This window comes from Martes martes, assembly GCF_963455335.1.
Source record: "Martes martes genome assembly, chromosome: 5".
Classification (NCBI taxonomy): Eukaryota; Metazoa; Chordata; class Mammalia; order Carnivora; family Mustelidae; genus Martes; species Martes martes.
In genome coordinates, this window is record NC_137892.1 from 35,147,301 (window position 1) to 35,167,691 (window position 20,391).

The following is a 20,391-nucleotide window of genomic DNA, read 5'->3' on the forward strand; positions in this document are numbered from 1 at the left end:
TATTTTTTATTCTTTGAGCTAGATTTTATGCAATCTACCCATGGAAAACCTGTTTTTTTAATAAGTACATTTTAGAACTATTAGTTGGTTATGGTTATTTAACAACTCTATAAAATTTGAAGATATTTCTTATTGTAAGTACAGTATATAGTTTTAATTATGACAATGTCCCTTGATTATCTAATAACTATTTTCTCATTTTAGGAAGAAGGCTGCAAGGTAGATGACTTTTCCTGGGCCTGGAATGTAGTCTACATGTATATAACAATTCTTGCTGAAATCTGCTTGTATGCAACCACTTCTAATTTGCGAAAAACTGTTTTTATTGGTTTCTGTGTCTGTAAACGTTCACAAAAAGATATTTTACTCATGAGTAAATCAGAAGAACCACCAGAATTGAAGGAAGCAAGTATTTTAGGTCTTTTGGAATATTTCTCTTCAAAAATATCGGATAATTGTAAGTAAATTATTTCTCAACTTGTTGAGAAATATTTCTTAAATGTCCCTGTCTACATATAACAATAAACCTTTTATTTTATTTTATTTTATTTTTATTTACTTCTATTTATTCTTTTAACCTACAGTGTTTTATTAGTTTCAGATGGCTAATACAGTGACTCAACAATGCCATATATCATGCAGTGCTGACCACAAGTGCCCTCCTTAATCCCCATCACCTATTTCACCCATCCCTCCAGCCGTCTTCCCTGTGGTAACCGTCAGTTTGTTCACTTTAGCTGAGTCCATTTTGTTTCTCTCTTTCTCTTTCTTTTTTTCCCCTTTGCACATTTTTTTGTTTGTTTCTCAAATTCCACATATGAATGAAATCATATGGTATTTGTCTTAGAATTATTTCTCTTAGTATTATACTCTCTAGCTCCATCCAAGTCATTGCAAGTGGCGAGAATCAATTCTTTTTTATGGCTGAACAATATTTCATTGCGTGTATATACTACATCTTTATCCATTCATCTATTGATGGACACTTGGGCTGCCTCCATAATTTCACTGTTGTAAATAATGCTGCTATAAACATAGGGGTGCATGTATCCATTTGAATTAGTGTTTTTGTATTCTTTGGGTAAATACCCAGCGGTGTGATTGCTGGATTGTAGGGTAGCTCTATTTTTAACTTTTAGAGGAATCTTCATACTGTTTTCCACAGTGGCTGCACCAGTTTGCATTTCCACCAATGGTGTACGAAGGTTCCTTTTTCTCACCAAAACTTGTTTTTTGTGTTTTTTATTTTAGCTATTCTGACAGGTGTAGGGTGATATCTCATTGTAGTTTTGATTTGCATTTTCCTGATGATGACTAATTTTGAGCATCTTTTCATATGTCTGTTGGCCATCTGGATGTCTTCTTTGGAGAAATGTCTATTCATGTCTTCTTCCCATTTTTTCATTGCATTATTTGGTTTTTGGGGTGTTGAATTGTACAAGTTATCTCTGTTTTGGATACTAGCTCTTTGTTGGATATGTCATTTACAGATATCTTCTCCCATTCTGTATGGTGGTCTTTTAGTTGCATTGGTTGTTTTCTTCGCTGTATAAAAACTTTTTATTTTGATATAGTACTAGTAGTTTACTTTTGCTTTTATTTCCCATGCCTCAGGAGGCATATCCAGAAAAATGTTGCTATGCCTGATGTCAGAGATATTGCTGCCTATGTTCTCTTCCAGGATTTTTATGGATTCAGCGCTCAAATTTAGGTCTTTTATCCATTTTGAATTTATTTTTCTGTGTGGTATAAGAAAGTGGTCCAGTTCATTATTTTGCATGTAGGTGTACAGTTTTCCCAATACCATTTATTGAAGGGACTTTTCCCCATTGTTGTCTTTCCTGCTTTGTTGAAGATTAATTGACCATATAATTGTGGGTTTATTTCTGGGTTTTCTAATCTTTTCTCTTGATATATGTGTCTATTTTTGTGCCAGTACCATAGTGTTTTGATTTCTATAGCTGTGAAAAACAACTTGAAGTCTGGAATTGCAATGCCTCCAGTTTTGCTTTTCTTTTTCAAGATTGCTTTGGCTATTTGGGGTCTTTTGTGGTTCCATATAAATTTTAGGATTATTTTTCCTAGCCCTGTGAAAAGTTGGTATTTTAATAGGGATTTCATTAAATGTGTAGATTGCTTTGTTATAGTATAGACATTTTAATGATATTTTTTCTTCCAGTCTATGAGCATGGAATCCCTTTCCATTTCTTTGTATCATCTTCAGTTCTTTTCATCACTCTTTTATAGTTTTCAGGTCTTTCACCTCATTGCTTAGATTTGTTCCTAGGTATTTTATTTTTTTGCTTCAATTAAAAATGGAATTATTTTCTTAATTTCTCTTTCTGCTTCTTCATTATTAGTGTATTGAAATGCAATAGATTTCCTCACATTGATTTTTAACCTTATGACTTTACTGAATTCATTTACCAGTTCTAGTAGTTTTTGGTGGCATCTTTAGAGTTTTCAATATACAGTATTATTTCACCTGCAAATAGTGAAAGTTTTACTTCTTCCTTACCAATTGGGGTGTCTTTTATTTCTTTTTGTTGTCTGACTGATGTCACTAGGATTTCTAATATTATGCTAAATAAGTGGTGAGAGTGGACATCCTTATCTTGTTCCTGACCTTAGGGGAAAGCTCTCAGTTTTTCCCCACTAAGTATGATATTAACTTGGGCTTTTCATATATGGCTTTTATTATGTTATAGGAATAAACCTTTTACAGAAAATTAACATTTTGAAGTGGGAAACTATTTTAAATTTAGTAGGACTTTTTACAAATTTGGGAAGAATATTTTATAACATAGAAAATTTTAATTAACAATTTTAAAACAACTTAAATACAAACTAGGCTCAGTTGATTTATTATTCACATTATATTCCTGGAAAACAAAGATAGCTTAGGAAAATTTAGGAAATATATATAAAGTTTCTTTTATTCCTTTCCACATTAGGACTTCTCCATCTATCTTCTCCATTTTCTCTAGGCATCCACTGTTTCTCTTGTTCCCCTCCATTCAGGGGATTTCTCTCCAATTACTCAAATATTGTAGTACATTGTAGTACATCAGTAGTACATCTGACATTTTATACTCCATCAAAGTATACCTGTTTTACATCTCAAGACTAAAGGTCATTTTGATAACATTGTTTATGGAAGCTATTAGAATAAAATAGTTTTATTTCTAAAAGAGTACTACAGGGATAATATTAATTCAAGAGTTTCTTTTTAAGATGACTAGACCTTTTCTTTATGAATATCATTGTAATCTATATATTATTATAATATATTATGTAGGTGATTCTCACTTCCATTAAGTTCTGAGGTAACTGGGATGAATCATGTCCAAGTTATATTTGTGTAATATAACATCTAGAACATAGTAGTTGGGTGGTTAATAATAGTGGATTTATTATGTAATTAAATCACTGAATTTTGGCTTCTTGGTCAAGATGGCGGAGAAGTAGCAGGCTGAGACGACATCGGGTAGCAGGAGATCAGCTAGATAGCTTATCTAACCATTGTGAACACCTATAAATCCAACGGGAAATCGAAGAGAAGAAGAGCAACAATCCCAGAAACAGAAAATCGATCACTTTCTGAAAGGTAGGACCTGCGGAGAAGTGAATCCAAAGCGACGGGAAGATAGACCCCGGGGGGAGGGGCCGGCACCAGGCAAGCGGCGGAGCGACGGAGCAAAAAACCGGGACTTTTAAAAGTCGGCTCCACTGGGAGACATCGCTCCAGAGGCTAAACTGGGGGGAAACCCAGGCGGGGTCAGCATAACCCCAGGACCCGCGGGGTCACAGAAGGACTGGGGGTGTCTGAGTGCCGCAGAGCTCGCAGGTATTAGAGCGGGGAAGCCGGCTATAGCGACAAAGCCGAGGAGTGAGCTCTAAGCCCGGGGTTACCTTGTGCCGGTCGCAGGCTGGGTGGGCTCGGAGCGCGGCCGCAGGCCGCGGAGACAAAAGCGACCCGGCGCTTTTCTCCAGCTCCAACAATTGACTGCTTTCCTCGAGGCGCGACCGCAAGCCAGGGAGGCGGGGCTATTGGGCGCTTTGCTCTGAGAGCGCACTGAGGAGCGGAACCCCAAGCTCTCGGCTCCTCCGGGTGGAGAGATTGGGAGGCCGCCATCTTCATTCCCGTCCTCCGGAACTCTACGGAAAGCGCTCAGGGAACAAAAGCTCCCGAAAGCGAACCCGAGCGGATTACTTAGCCCGGCCCCTGGCAAGGGCGGTGCAATTCCGCCTGCGGCAAAGACACTTGAGAATCACTACAACAGGCCCCTCCCCCAGAAGATCAACAAGAAACCATCCAAAACCAACTTCAGTCACCAAGAACAGCGGAATTCCACAGCAGGAGAAAGCAAATCCTACCTGGACAAAATGACAAGGCGGAAAAACTCACCTCAAAAAAAAGAACAAGAGGCCGTACCGAAGGCTGGAGACCTAATCAATACAGACATAGGTAGCATGACAGATCTAGAGTTCAGAATGACAATTCTCAAGGTTCTAGCCGGGCTCGAAAAAGGCATAGAAGATATTAGAGAAACCCTCTCCGGAGAGATAAAAGCCCTTTCTGGAGAAATAAAAGAACTAAAATCTAACCAAGTTGAAATCAAAAAAGCTATTCATGAGGTGCAATCAAAAATGGAAGCTCTCACTGCTAGGATAAATGAGGCAGAAGAAAGAATTAGTGACATAGAAGACCAAATGACAGAGAATAAAGAAGCTGAGCAAAAGAGAGACAAACAACTACTGGAACACGAGGAGAGGATTCGAGAGATAAGTGACACCATAAGACGACACAACATTAGAATAATTGGGATTCCAGAAGAAGAAGAAAGAGAGAGGGGAGCAGAAGGTATATTGGAGACAATTATTGGAGAGAATTTCCCTAATATGGCAAAGGGAACAAACATCAAAATCCAGGAGATGCTAAGAACGCCCCTCAAAATCAATAAAAATAGGTCCACACCTCGTCACCTGATAGTAAAATTTACAAGTCTTAGCGACAAAGAGAAAATCCTGAAAGCAGCCCGGGAAAAGAAGTCTGTAACATACAAGGGTAAAAACATTAGATTGGCAGCGGACCTATCCACAGAGACCTGGCAGGCCAGAAAGAACTGGCATGATATATTCAGAGCACTAAACGAGAAAAACATGCAGCCAAGAATACTATATCCGGCTAGGCTATCATTGAAAATAGAAGGAGAGATAAAGAGCTTCCAGGACAAACAAAAGCTGAAAGAATTTGCAAACACCAAACCAGCTCTACAGGAAATATTGAAAGGGGTCCTCTAAGCAAAGAGAGACCCTAAAAGTAGTAGATCAGAAAGAAACAGAAACAATATACAGTAACAATCATCTTACAGGCAATACAATGGCACTCAATTCATATCTCTCAATAGTTACCCTGAATGTTAATGGGCTAAATGCCCCAATCAAAAGACACAGGGTATCAGAATGGATAAAAAAACAAAACCCATCCATATGCTGCCTACAAGAAACTCATTTTAGACCGAAGACACCTCCAGATTTAAAGTGAGGGGGTGGAAAACAATGTACCATGCTAATGGACATCAGAAGAAAGCTGGGGTGGCAATCCTTATATCAGATCAATTAGATTTTAAGCCAAAGACTATAATAAGAGATGAGGAAGGACACTATATCATACTCAAAGGGTCTGTCCAACAAGAAGATCTAACAATCTTAAATATCTATGCCCCTAACATGGGAGCAGCCAACTATATAAACCAATTAATAACAAAATCAAATAAATACATCGACAGTAATACAATAATAGCAGGGGACTTTAACACTCCCCTCACTGAAATGGACAGATCATCTAAGCAAAAGATCAACAAGGAAATAAAGGCCTTAAATGACACACTGGACCAAATGGACATCACAGATATATTCAGAACATTCCATCCCAAAGCAACAGAATATACATTCTTCTCTAGTGCACATGGAACATTCTCCAGAATAGACCACATCCTGGGTCATAAATCAGGTCTCAATCAGTACCAAAAGATCGAGATCATTCCCTGCATATTTTCAGACCACAATGCTCTGAAGCTCGAACTCAATCACAAGAGGAAATTTGGAAAGAACGCAAATACATGGAGACTAAACAGCATCCTTCTAAAAAATGAATGGGTCAACCAGGAAATTAAAGAAGAATTGAAAAAATTCATGGAAACAAATGATAATGAAAACACAACAGTTCAAAATCTGTGGGACACAACAAAGGCAGTCCTGAGAGGAAAATATATAGCAGTGCAAGCCTTTCTCAAGAAACAAGAAAGGTCTCAAATACACAACCTAACCCTACACCTAAAGGAGCTGGAGAGAGAACAACAAAGAAAGCCCAAACCCAGCAGGAGAAGAGAAATCATAAAGATCAGAGCAGAAATCAATGAAATAGAAACTAAAAAAACAATAGAACAAATCAACAAAACTAGGAGCTGGTTCTTTGAAAGAATTAATAAGATTGATAAGCCCCTGGCCAGACTTATCAAAAAGAAAAGAGAAAGGACGCAAATAAATAAAATCATGAATGAAAGAGGAGAGATCACAACCAACACCAAAGAAATACAAACAATTATAAGAACATACTACGAGCAACTCTATGGCAACAAATTTGACAACCTGGAAGAAATGGATACATTTCTAGAGATGTATAAACTACCACAACTGAACCAGGAAGAAATAGATAACCTGAACAGACCCATAACCAGTAAGGAGATTGAAACAGTCATCAAAAATCTCCAAACAAACAAAAGTCCAGGACCAGACGGCTTCCCAGGGGAATTCTACCAAACATTTAAAGAAGAATTAATTCCTATTCTCCTGAAACTGTTCCAAAAAATAGAAATGGAAGGAAAACTTCCAAACTCATTCTATGAGGCCAGCATCACCTTGATCCCAAAACCAGACAAGGATCCCACCAAAAAAGAGAATTACAGACCAATATCCTTGATGAACACAGATGCGAAAATTCTCACCAAAATACTGGCCAATAGGATCCAACAGTACATTAAAAGGATTATTCACCACGACCAAGTGGGATTTATTCCAGGGCTGCAAGGTTGGTTCAACATCCGCAAATCCATCAATGTGATACAATACATTAATAAAAGAAAGAGTAAGAACCATATGATACTCTCAATAGATGCTGAAAAAGCGTTTGACAAAGTGCAGCATCCCTTCCTGATTAAAACTCTTCAAAGTGTAGGGATAGAAGGCACATACCTCAACATTATCAAAGCCATCTATGAAAAACCCACCGCAAATATCATTCTCAATGGAGAAAAACTGAAAGCTTTTCCGCTAAGGTCAGGAACACGGCAGGGATGTCCGTTATCACCACTGCTGTTCAATATAGTACTAGAAGTCCTAGCCTCAGCAATCAGACAACAAAAAGAAATTAAAGGCATCCAAATCGGCAAAGAAGAAGTCAAACTATCACTCTTTGCAGATGATATGATACTATATGTGGAAAACCCAAAAGGCTCCACTCCAAAACTGCTAGAACTTATACAGGAATTCAGTAAAGTGTCAGGATATAAAGTCAATGCACAGAAATCAGTCGCATTTCTTTACACTAACAACAAGACAGAAGAAAGAGAAATTGAGGAGTCAGTCCCATTTACAATCGTACCCAAAACCATAAGATACCTAGGAATAAATCTAACCAAAGAGGCAAAGAATCTATACTCAGAAAACTATAAAGTACTCATGAAAGAAATTGAGGAAGACACAAAGAAATGGAAAAATATTCCATGCTCATGGATTGGAAGAACAAATATTGTGAAAATGTCTATTTTACCTAAAGCAATCTACACATTTAATGCAATCCCTATCAAAATCCCATCTATTTTTTTTAAAGAAATAGAACAAATAATCCTAAAATTTATATGGAACCAGAAAAGACCTCGAATAGCCAAAGGAATATTGAAAAAGAAAGCCAAAGTCGGTGGTATCACAATTCCAGACTTCAAGCTCTATTACAAAGCTGTCATCATCAAGACAGTATGGTACTGGCACAAAAACAGACATATAGACCAATGGAACAGAATAGAGAGCCCAGAAATAGACCCTCAACTCTATGGTCAACTAATCTTCGACAAAGCAGGAAAGAATATCCAATGGAAAAAAGACAGCCTCTTCAACAAATGGTGCTGGGAAAATTGGACAGCCACATGCAGAAAAATGAAATTGGACTATTTCCTTACACCACACACGAAAATAGACTCAAAGTGGATGAAGGACCTCAATGTGCGAAAGGAATCTATCAAAATCCTTGAGGAGAATGCAGGCAGCAACCTCTTTGACCTCCACCACAGCAACTTCTTCCTAGGAACATCGCCAAAGGCGACAGAAGCAAGGGCAAAAATGAACTATTGGGATTTCATCAAGATCAAAAGCTTTTGCACAGCAAAGGAAACAGTTAACAAAACCAAAAGACAACTGACAGAATGGGAGAAGATATTTGCAAATGACATATCAGATAAAGGGCTCGTATCCAGAATCTATAAAGAGCTTATCAAACTCAATACCCAAAGAACAAATAATCCAGTCAAGAAATGGGCAGAGGACATGAACAGACATTTCTGCAAGGAAGACATCCAGATGGCCAACAGACACATGAAAAAATGCTCCACATCACTCGGCATCAGGGAAATACAAATCAAAACCACAATGAGATACCACCTCACACCAGTCAGAATGGCTAAAATTAACAAGTCAAGAAATGACAGATGCTGGCGAGGATGCGGAGAGAGGGGAACCCTCCTACACTGCTGGTGGGAATGCAAGCTGGTGCAACCACTCTGGAAAACAGTGTGGAGGTTCCTCAAAAAACTGAAAATAGAGCTACCCTACGACCCAGCAATTGCACTCCTGGGTATATATCCTAAAGATACAAACGTGGTGCTCCGAAGGGGCACGTGCACCCGAATGTTTATAGCAGCAATGTCCACAATAGCCAAACTGTGGAAAGCGCCTAGATGTCCATCAACAGATGAATGGATAAAGAAGAAGTGGTATATATACACAATGGAATACTATGCAGCCATCAAAAGACATGAAATCTTGCCATTTGCGACGACGTGGATGGAACTAGAGGGTATCATGCTTAGCGAAATAAGTCAATCAGAGAAATATAACTATCATATGATCTCTTTGATATGAGGAAGTGGAGATGCAAGGTGGGGGGGTTTGGGGGGAGGTAGGAAAAGAAAAAATGAAAAGATGGGATTGGGAGGGAGACAAACCATAAAAGACTCAATCTCAAGAAACAGACTGAGGGTTGCGGGGGGGAAGGGGGACGGGAGAGGGTGGTGGGGAAATGGACATTGGGGAGGGTATGGGCTATGATGAGTGCTGTGAAATGTGTAAACCTAGCGATTCACAGACCTGTACCCCTGGGGATAAAAATACATTATATGTTTATTAAAATAAAAAAATTAAAAAAAAATCACTGAATTTTAAATATAATTGTAAGATTTTAAAAGTACAGAAGGAGGAAGAGTATTGTCTTTCTTCAGAACCATAATTCATTGAGTTGGCATAAATTATGCTTGAATATAATTTTAAATAGTAAGAACTTCATAGGAGATATTAATTTCATTTTAAAAAATTTGCTTGATATTTTAAAATTATTTTCAGTACATTTTTGGTTTAAACAATAAGTTGGAACCTATCATTTCTGAGTGCAACTTGCTTGTCCTTTTCCAGTTCATAGAAAAATTATGCTTATTTTTTATTAGTCAATTTTGCACAGATTCCTAGTTTTTAATATACAAATTAGCATAAATATTTCTCCCATTTTTATAATATTGATTAAGTGAAGAGGTATGCACATTCTTAAGTATTTATAATGATCAGAAATCTTCCTATACAGCAGCTCAATATATGATTTTAATCTGCCACTAACCAGATTTGTCTACAAATCTTAAGTTTCAGGTTTTTGTCTAGCTGTTCTTTAACGATTCTCTTCAGTGATGGGTCCAATAGACATTTCTCCATGGGGAGGATCTTTATTGCCATAAGCCTCTTGGCCTCCTGCTGGCCATAACCCCTGAGTGCTGTCATAACCTCATGATGACAGGGTTGCATCTTTCTGCAGATACTCAAAATTTTTTTCCTCCTCAGCAGTATCATTTCTTTTCCCCAGCCAGTTGATGATTTTATTGCATTCACTTGCTCATTGCTGATCTTCTTTGCAATTTCTTTTCTTCTCCTGAATAACTTATTTTGAGGGTACAGGTACAGAATTTGGGTGAGTTCTTGGAAGAGATTTTTGTCTTTCTGCTTATCATCTACAGGTTTATATTGCTCAGCTTCCTAGACAACACCCCCCAAATTGTCCTAGGTCAAATGTTATTCTCTTTCCCTGTAATTGTTTCTCTGTCAACAGCAGACCTATTGAGAATTTATGTGACCTTTCTTCCTTCTGAGCAATGCACATATTATAGAAAGCTATTTGTGGACTTGAATTTGCCAAACATATAGTCATCCTTGGTCATTGTTTTCTCATCTTTATAAATCTGAATGAGCACACTTGTTTCTGCTTTATATGAATTCAATACCAAGGGGAAAGTATGACATCTAAGAAAGTGCAAATTCTGAATATTCTCATATATGACCATAGGTGAGATAGCCATCTGGATCCATTAGTGATGATTTCATTGAGATTGATACTTTTGTTTAATTTAGAAGTTTCTGAATCTCATTGTACCAACCAACATATAGTTTATGGATCAATAAAATAAAATAAATATAAATATTTAAAAAATATATAACATATAAATAAAATATATAAATCATATAATATAAATTATATATATAAATATTATGTAAAATATATAAAATAAAATAAAATATAAGAAATAAAAATAAAATAAACCATTTTATTCTTCAACTGTTATTACAGTAGAGAGGTAAAAGACAATCCCTAACAAAGTGAGTTCTGGATAGGGTTGACCGTTATATATTCACAGATGGTGCTGAGGCAATGGATGGTTCTTTTGCTTTCATTGATGTTCTTATGCTAATACTTGAAGTCAGCAATGAAATAATTAAGCAGTATTTTGCCAGTGTTTTCTCAACCCAAGTGGACAAATAGATGTTTCTGGTTGTGCAACATATTTAAATATTTGATCTGCAATAAAGAAGATACACATATAAAAATTGCCTCTACAGTGAAGAGTCAATCTGATTTCTATGACATCAAACTTCTGGTACAAGCCATAAATAATACTAGTGAGATTTGTCTCATTAAAGATTCTGAATGGTTTGAAGCCCTCAATACTTACAGCATCTTTGCTTTTTCTTATGGGAAATGTTTGAACTAAGTTGATTATCTGATGACTGTTTTGTTAAAGACATGTCAAGAATATGGGGAAATGGTCTTCATCTTTGTTGGGACCAGAGAATGTACAACCTTTGAACATAAACTTTTAGTCTCCTCCTCACATTCATATTGGATATTTGGCTTTCCCATATCAGTCATTACCATGGAAAGCCATTATTTCACATGACTGTACAAATGCCTAGTTGAATATTTTAACTGTCAATGATAGGTTTTAAAAAAAACTGTGTTGATGTGATTCATTAAACCTTGATTTCTGTAGCATCACTGACTGTTTTTTTTCCACATGTGGAAGATGATTTTGTCTGGGTTACCCTGTATGCATGATCATTGATAATGATCACCAGTTTTACAAGACCACAGGAAACAGCTCCAAAAGTAGTATCATCTGTGTAGGTGTTGTTAACATGATTACTGGGGAAGATAAGTTTGTCTTTTTGGAAAGTGACTTAAAGAACCTGGCTGCAGCTATATTTAATTGAAAATAAATTTTTCTCCTGATTTTATTCTTTAAGTGTGTAAATTTTTAGAATGAGACAACCATTCTAAAGTCACACAGATTTGTATTTTAATTCTGAAACTCATAACTTGGAATCTTAGGTCAAATTATTTAATTTTGCTGACTAATTTTTTTACCTGATAATTATGATAAGACTGCTATCCATATCATAGGGCTTTTCATGAGAAAAAACTATGGAAACATATAAACACTTGGCTAGGTACCTTGTGCATAGTAAGGGTCCAATAAATGTTAATAGATGTTATGGTTGTTAATGTGGTTGTTAATATTGTTTTAATGAGAAAACATCATTGAGGAAGGGTTTTTCCCCTAACACTTGTTCTCTGTACACTTTATATCCTTAGGATCCTATTTTATTTATATATAAAGATTTAAGTGACAGTGAAAAATATTTTTAAGTGGTATATATAATATATAAATAGCCTCTTATGAATGCATCAAATAATGTTCTTATGGACCATTTTTATATAAAGGCTTTAAAATGAAAAAAAAAAAAACCACTTCAAATCATAGTTTTGTGAAGGCAATGTTATAGAAAACTGAAGTAATAATTTCCATGAAGACAATTTCCTAGTGATCTGATCTGATATGAGAGCAGAACTTAAAGAATCTAGAAAAGTGGATGATTACTTTGCATATTCCGTTTTTATTCTGAGGTTTTGTGTCAAACAAACTTTTCATAGAGTCAATCAGACTTTTATTAATTCTAGTGTGAGATCTTTTGCCAGTGACTTGAAGTGCTGCCTTTTAGTGTTTTTGATTGAATAGAAATTTCTATATATGCTTATAAATACCAATTATACACTTAACATTTGCTACTATGGACTTAATTGTGTTCCCCAAAATTCATTTGTTAAAACTATAACCTGCAATGTGGAGATGATGTAATGATGGTAGGCCATGATATGTTTGAACTAGTGTCCTTACAAGGAAAGACAACAGAGAGCTTGTTTTCACCTCTATGTGAAGACACAGTGAGAAAGCTTCCATCTAAAAGCCAAGAAAAGAGTACTTACCATAAACAGAATCAGGTGGCACCTTGATCTTGGAAATCCTAGCCCCCAGAACTATGAGAAAATAAATTAATTTCTTATGTTTAGGACTCTAACTCTATGGTATTAGGTAATGGCAGCCCGAGAAATCTAATATACATCCCCAGGGGTGTTGTGATATAGGCAGGTCTGAATATGCTCAGATGCCCAAATGAATCCTTATTTGAAAGACAAATTTTTACAGCATAGTCTCTATTTTTTAAATCTGTTTTCATTTATTTATTTACTTATCTACTTATTTATAAGTTTTAATTCCAGTTAACATAGTGTTGTATTAGTTTTAGGTGTGTGACATAGTGGCAGCATAGTCTCTAGATGAGAAAATTTTGATCTGGAAAAACATGAGGGAAGATGATAAAAATTAATTTATTTAAATGTACAGAATTTTTGCTTGATCCTTGTTGAATTCTAATTTCGAGAAGTATTTTGCCTTGATGGGTCATAAAGGATGACAATAATTAACATTTATTGAGTTCTTACTAAATGTCAGGCACAAGTCTAGGCTAATTCATCAATCATTACAACACTATACCTAGATATTCATATTGTCCTCATTTTATAGACAAGAAAATTGATGCACTTAGAGTTTATTTGTCCAAGGAAATATAGTTAGTAGCAGTACATGTGAGTCTTAACCTAGGCAGACTGGCTTCAGAGTCCATACTAACTACCTCACTATACTGAACTAACTAGGTTAGTTGCCCTATAATGAAAAATTTTAAAAAATTATCTATTTGCATTTTGAAGAATGTGAAAAAGATGACTTTGAGAAATTCTGACAGTCATTATCGTATGGCACTCTTTGTAAAAGCATTTTCATAGACTGTGTATCATGTGTGGACCTTATGTCATTTTTTTTTTTGGATAATATAAAGGATAGATTGTATTTTATTTTAATTTTTTATTTATTAACATATAATGCATTATTTGCCCCAGGAGTACAGGTCTGTGAATCATCAGGCTTACACATTTCACAGCACTCACCATAGCACATACCCTCCCCAAGGTCCATAACCCATCCACCCTATCCCTACCCCCCAACCCCCTAGCAACCCTCAGTTTGTTTCATGACATGAATCTCTTATGGTTTGTCTCTCCCCAATTCCATCTTGTTTCATTTTTTACCCTATCTACCCCCCTGCCCCCCACATCCCCCTGCACTGCCTCGCAAATTCCTCATATCGGAGAGATCATATGATAATTGTCTTTCTCTGATTGACTTATTTCACTTAGCATAATACCCTCTAGTTCCATCCACATCATTGCAAATGGCAAGATTTCATTTTTTGATGGCTGCATAGTATTCCTGTGTGTGTGTGTGTGTGTGTGTGTGTGTGTGTGTGTGTGTGTGTATAGCACCTCTTCTTTATACACTCATTTGTTGATGGACATCTAGGTTCTTTCCATAGTTTGGCCGTTGTGGACATTACTGCTGTAAACATTCAGGTGCATGTGCCCCTTCGGATCATTACATTTGTATCTTTAGGGTAAATACCCAGTAGTGCAATTGCTGGGTTGTAGGGTAGCTCTACTTTCAATGTTTTGAGAACATCCATACTGTTTTCCAGAGTGGCTGCACCAGCTTGAATTCCCACCAACAGTGTAGAAGGGTTCCCCTTTCTCTGCATCCTCGCCAATATCTGTCATTTGCTGACTTGTTAATTTTAGCCATTCTGATTGGTGTGAGGTGGTATCTCACTGTGGTTTTGTTTTGTATTTCCCTGATGCCGAGTGATGTTGTGCACTTTTTCATGTGTCTGTTGGCCATTTGGATGTCTTCTTTGCAGAAATGTCTGTTCATGTCTTCTGCCCATTTCTTGATTGGATTATTAGTTCTTTGGGTGTTGAGTTTGATAAGTTCTTTATAGATTTTGGATACTAGCCCTTTATCTGGTATGTCATTTGCAAATATCTTCTCCCATTCAGTCAGTTGTGTTTGGTTTTATTGACTGTTTCCTTTGCTGTGCAAAAGCTTTTGATCTTGATGAAGTCCTGATAGTTCGGTTTTACCCTTGCTTCCCTTGCCTTTGGCATTGTTTCTAGGAAGATGTTGCTGCGACTGAGGTCAAAGGGATTGCTGCCTGTGTTATCCTGCAGGATTTTTTTTTTTTTTTTTTAGATTTTATTTAACTTGACAGACAGAGATCACAGGTAGGCAGAGAGGCAGGCAGAGAGAGGAAGGGAAGCAGGCTCGCTGAGGAGCAGAGAGCCCGATGTGGGACTCGATCCCAGGACTCTGGGATCATGACCTGAGCTGAAGGCAGAGGCTTTAACCCACTGAGCCACCCAGGCGCCCTATCCTGCAGGATTTTGATGGATTCCTGTCTCACAGTGAGGTCTTTCATCCATGTTAAGTCTGTTTTTGTGTGTGGTGTAAGGGAACGGTCCAGTTTCTTTCTTCTGTATGTGGCTGACCAATTTTCCCAACAACGTTTGTTGAAGAGACTGTCTTTTTTCCATTGGACATTCTTTCCTGCTTTTTCAAACATTAGTTGACCATAGAGTTGAGGGTCTATTTCTGGGCTCTCTGTTCTGTTCCATTGATCTATATGTCTGTTTTTGTGCCAATACCATACTGTCTAGATGATGACAGCTTTGTAATAGAGCTTGAAGTCTGGAACTGTGATGCCACCAACTTTGGTTTTCTTTTTCAACATTCCTTTGGCTACATGGGGTCTTTTCTGGTTCCACAAAAATTTTAGGATTATTTGTTCTATTTCTTTGAAAAAAATGGATGGGATTTTGATAGGGATTGCATTAAATGTGTAGATTGCTTTAGGTAACATAGACATTTTCACAATATTTGTTCTTCCAAGCCATGAGCATGGAACATTTTTCCATTCCTTTGTGTCTTTCTTAATTTCTTTCATGAGTACTTTATAGTTTTCTGAGTACGGATTCTTTGCCTCTTTTGTTAGGTTTATTTCTAGGTATCATGATTTTGGGTGGAATTGTAAATGGAATCGACTCATTAATTTCTCTTTCTTCTGTCTTGCTGTTGGTGTATTGAAATGCAACTGATTTCTGTGCATTGAGCTTATATCCTGACACTTTACTGTGTCAGGATATAAAATTCCTGTATGAGTTCTAGCAGTTTTGGAGTGGAATCTTTTGGGTTTTCAACATAAAGTATCATTTCATCTGCAAAGAGAAAGAGTTTGACTTCTTCTTTGCTGATTCAGATGCCTTCTATTTCTTTTTGTTGTCTGATTGCTGAGGCTAGGACTTCTAGTACTATATTAAATAGCAGTGGTGATAGTGTACATCCCTTCTGTGTTCCTGACCTTAGGGGAAAAGCTCAGAGTTTTTCCCCATGGAGAATGATACTTACTGTGGTTTTTCATCGATGGCTTTGATTATATTGAGGTATGTACCCTCTAACCCTACACTGAAGAGTTTTGAACAAGAAAGGATACTGTACTTTGTCAAATGCTTTTTCAGCATCTATTGAGAGTATCCTATGGTTCTTGTTCTTTCTTTTATTAATGTATCACAAGAATTTATTTGCGGATGTTGACCTAACCTTGCAGCCCAGGAATAAATCCCACTTGGTCGTGGTGAATAATCCTCTTAATGTACTGTTGGATCCTATTGGCTAGTATTTTGGTGAGAATTTTTCCATCCATGTTCATCAAAGATATCGGTCAGTAATTCTCCTTTTGGATGGGGTCTTTGTTTGGTTTTGGGATTAAGGTAATGCTGGCCTCATAAAATGAGTTTGGGAGTTTTCCTTCCATTTCTATTTTTTGGAACAGTTTCAGAATAGGTATTAATTAATTAATTAATTAATTGGTATTAATTCTTCTCTAAATCTTTGGTAGAATGCCTCTTGGAAGTGACTGGCTCTTGTTTGTTGGGAGATTTTATTTTATTTAAAGATTTTATTCATTTATTTATTTGTCACAGAGAGAGAGAGAGAGACAGCATGTATACACAAGCAGGCAGAGTGGCAGGCAGGGGCAGAGAAAGAATCAGCCTCCCTGCTGAGCAAGGAGCCTGATGTGGAACTTGATCCCAGGACCCTGGGATCATGACCTGGGCTGATGGCAGCAGCTTAACCAACTGAGCCACCCAGGCGTCCCTGTTGGGAGATTTTAGACGACTGCTTCAATCTCCTTACTAGTTATGGGTCTGTTCAGGTTTTCTATTTCCTCTTGGTTTATATGGTAGTTTATATGTCTCTAGGGATGCACCCATTTCTTCCAGATTGTCAAATTTTCTGGTGTGTATTTGCTCATAATATGTTTTTTTTTAATTTTATTTATTTATTTGACAGAGGTCACAAGTAGGCAGAGAGGCAGGCAGAGAGAGAGAGGGGGGGAAGCAGGCTCACTGCTGAGCAGGCAGCCTGATGTGGGGCTCGATCCCAGGAACCTGAGATCATGACCTGAGCCGATGGCAGAGGCTTTAACCCGCTGAAACACCCAGGTGCCCTGCTCATAATATGTTCTTATAATTGTTTGTATTTCTTTGGTGTTGGTTGTGATCTCTCCTCTTTCATTCATGATTTTATTTATTTGGGTCCTTTCCCTTTTCGTTTTGATAAATCTCACCAAAGGTTTATCAATTTTATTAATTCTATCAGATAACCAGCTCGTAGTTTTGTTGATTTGTTCTACTGTTCTTTTGGTTTCTATTTCATTGATTTCTGCTCTGATCTTTTATTATTTCTCTTCTCCTGCTAGGTTTCGGCTTTATTTGCTCTTCTTTCATCAGCTCCTTTAGGTGTAGGGTTAAGTTGTGTACTTGAGACCTTTCTTCTTTCTTGAGAAAGGCTTGTATTGCCATATATTTTCCTCTGAGGACCACCTTTGCTGCATCCCAAGGATTTTGAACAGTTGTGTTTTCATTTTCATTTGTTTCCATGAGTTTTTAAAATTCTTCTTTAATTTTCTGGTTGACCAATTCATTCTTCAGTAAGATGCTCTTTAGCTTCCATGCATTTGAGTTCTTTCCAACTTTCCTCTTATGACTGAGTTATAGTTTCAAAGCATTGTTGTCTGAAAATATGCAGGGAATGATCCCTATCCTTTGGTACCAGTTGAGACCTGATTTGTGATCCAGGATGTGATCTATTCTGGAGAATGTTCCATGTGCACTAGAGAAGAATGTGTATTCTGTTGATTTGTGATGGAATGTTCTAAATATACCTGTGATGTCCATCTGGTCCAGTGTGTCATTTAAAGCCTTTATTTCCTTGTTGATCTTTTGCCTAGATGATCTGTCCATTTCAGTGAGGGTGGGGTGTTAAGGTCCCCTACTATTATTGTTTTATTGTCGATATGTTTCTTTGATTTTGTTATTGACTGTTTATACAATTTATATAAACAGTTTATATAATTGGCTGCTCCCATGTTAGGGTCATAGATATTTATTTATTTATTTATTAATTATTATTATTATTTTTTAATTTTATTTATTTATTTGAGAGAGAGAGATGACAAGTAGGCAGAGAGGCAGGCAGAGAGAGAGGGGGAAGCAGGCTCCCCACCGAGCAGAGAGCCTGATGCGGGGCTCGATCCCAGGACCCTGAGATCACGACCCGGGCCGAAGGCAGAGGCTTAACCCACTGAGCCACCCAGGTGCCCCAGGGTCATAGATATTTAAAATTGTTAGATCTTCTTGTTGGACAGACCCTTTAAGTATCATATAGTGTCCTTCCTCATCTCTTATAGTCTTTGGTTTAAATCCAATTTGTCTGATACAAGGATTGCCACTCCAACTTTCTTTTGATGTCCATTAGCATGGTAAATTGTTTTCCATCCCATCACTTTAAATCTGGAAGTGTCTTTGGGTCTAAAATGAGTCTCTTGCAGACAACACATTATAGGTCTTGTTTTTTTAACCATTCTGATACTCGGTGTCTTTTGATTGGGGCATTTAGCCCATTTACATTCAGGGTAACTATTGAAAGATATGAATTTAGTGCCATTATATTTCCTGTAGGGTGACTGTTACTGTATATTGTCTCTGTTCCTTTCTGATCTGTTACTTTTAGACTCTCTCTTTGCTTAGAGGATCCCTTTCAATATTTCCTACTGGGCTGGTTTGGTGTTTGCAAATTCCTTTAGCTTTTGTTTGTTCTGGAAGCTTTTTATTGTGCTTCTATTTTCTCTCTCTTTGCTTAGAGGATCCCTTTCAATATTTCCTACTGGGCTGGTTTGGTGTTTGCAAATTCCTTTAGAAAATTCTGGAAGCTTTTTATTGGTGTTTGCAAATTCCTTTAGCAAATTCTGGAAGCTTTTTATTGTGCTTCTATTTTCAAGGACAACCTAGCTGGATATAGTACTCTTGGCTGCATATTTTTCTCGTTTAGTGCTCTGAATATATCATTCCTGTCCTTTCTGGCCTACCAGGTCTCTGTGGATAAGTCTGCTGTCAATCTAATATTTCTACTGTTGTATGTTACAGACCTCTTGTTCCAAGCTGCATTGAGGATTTTCTCTTTGTTGCTGGGACTTGTAAGTCTTACTATTAGATGATGAGTGTGGAGCTATTTTTATTGATTTTGAGGGGGGTTCTCTGTGCTCCTAGATTTTGATGCTTGTTCCCATCACCAAATTAGGGAAATTCTCTGCTGTAATTTGTTCCAATGAGCCCTTTGCCCCCCTCTCTCTTTCTTCTTCTTCTGGGATCCCAATTATTCTAATATTGTTTCGTCTTATGGTAACATTTACCTCAAATTCTCCCCTTGTGGTCTAGTAGTTGTTTGTCTCTTTTTTGCTCAGTTTCTTTATTCTCCATCATTTGGTCTTCTATATCACTAACTCTCTCTTCTGCCTCATTTATCCTAGCAGTAAGAGCCTCCATTTTTTATTGTACCTCCTTAATAGCTTTTTTGATTTCAACTTGGTTAGATGTTAGTTCTTTTATTTCTCCAGAAAGGGACTCTCTAATATCTTCTATGCTTTTTCCGAGCCCAGCTAGAACCTTGATAATCATCATTCTGAACTCTAGTTCTAACATATCACTAATGTCCGTATTGATTAGGTCCCTACGCATTGGTACTGCCTCTTGTTCTTTTTTCTGTGGTGAGTTGTTCCACCTTGTCATTTTATAAGGTGATGAATGAGATAAGAATAGATGAATGAGAGAACAAAATACTAAAAGAGTAGCAACGACCCCAGAAAGACATATACTAGCCAAATCTGAAGAGACCTGAAACTGGGGGGAGTAAAAGGAGGAAAAAAAGAAAAAAAAATATATGTATTAAACTGTTGACTAGAACAGAACCACAAACTTGACTTTGGGTGTATTTTGGTCTGTTAGAAGAAACTACCTCCCAAAATTTTAAGGAAAGAAAAACTAATATATATACAAAAATAAGGGTAAACACAATGAAGTGATGGAACATGACTGTAAAGTTGAAAATTTAAAATGATTCTAAAAAAGGAATTGAGAAGATAAGAAGTTGGTTAAAAAAAGAAAAAAAAAAGAGG

General features: G+C 37.0%; 1 protein-coding gene across 1 annotated transcript in view; it reads left to right on the forward strand.

Annotated features, from left to right (window-relative positions):
- TMEM232 (transmembrane protein 232) overlaps nucleotides 1–20,391 on the forward strand; it is a gene marked incomplete at both ends in the record, with an annotated part of 261,404 nt that overhangs the window by 40,147 nt on the left and 200,866 nt on the right. Inside the window, one exon of the mRNA XM_080804319.1 lies at nucleotides 205–457. Coding sequence (XP_080660445.1) covers nucleotides 205–457 — 253 coding nt within the window. The remainder of the gene's footprint in view (nucleotides 1–204; nucleotides 458–20,391) is intronic.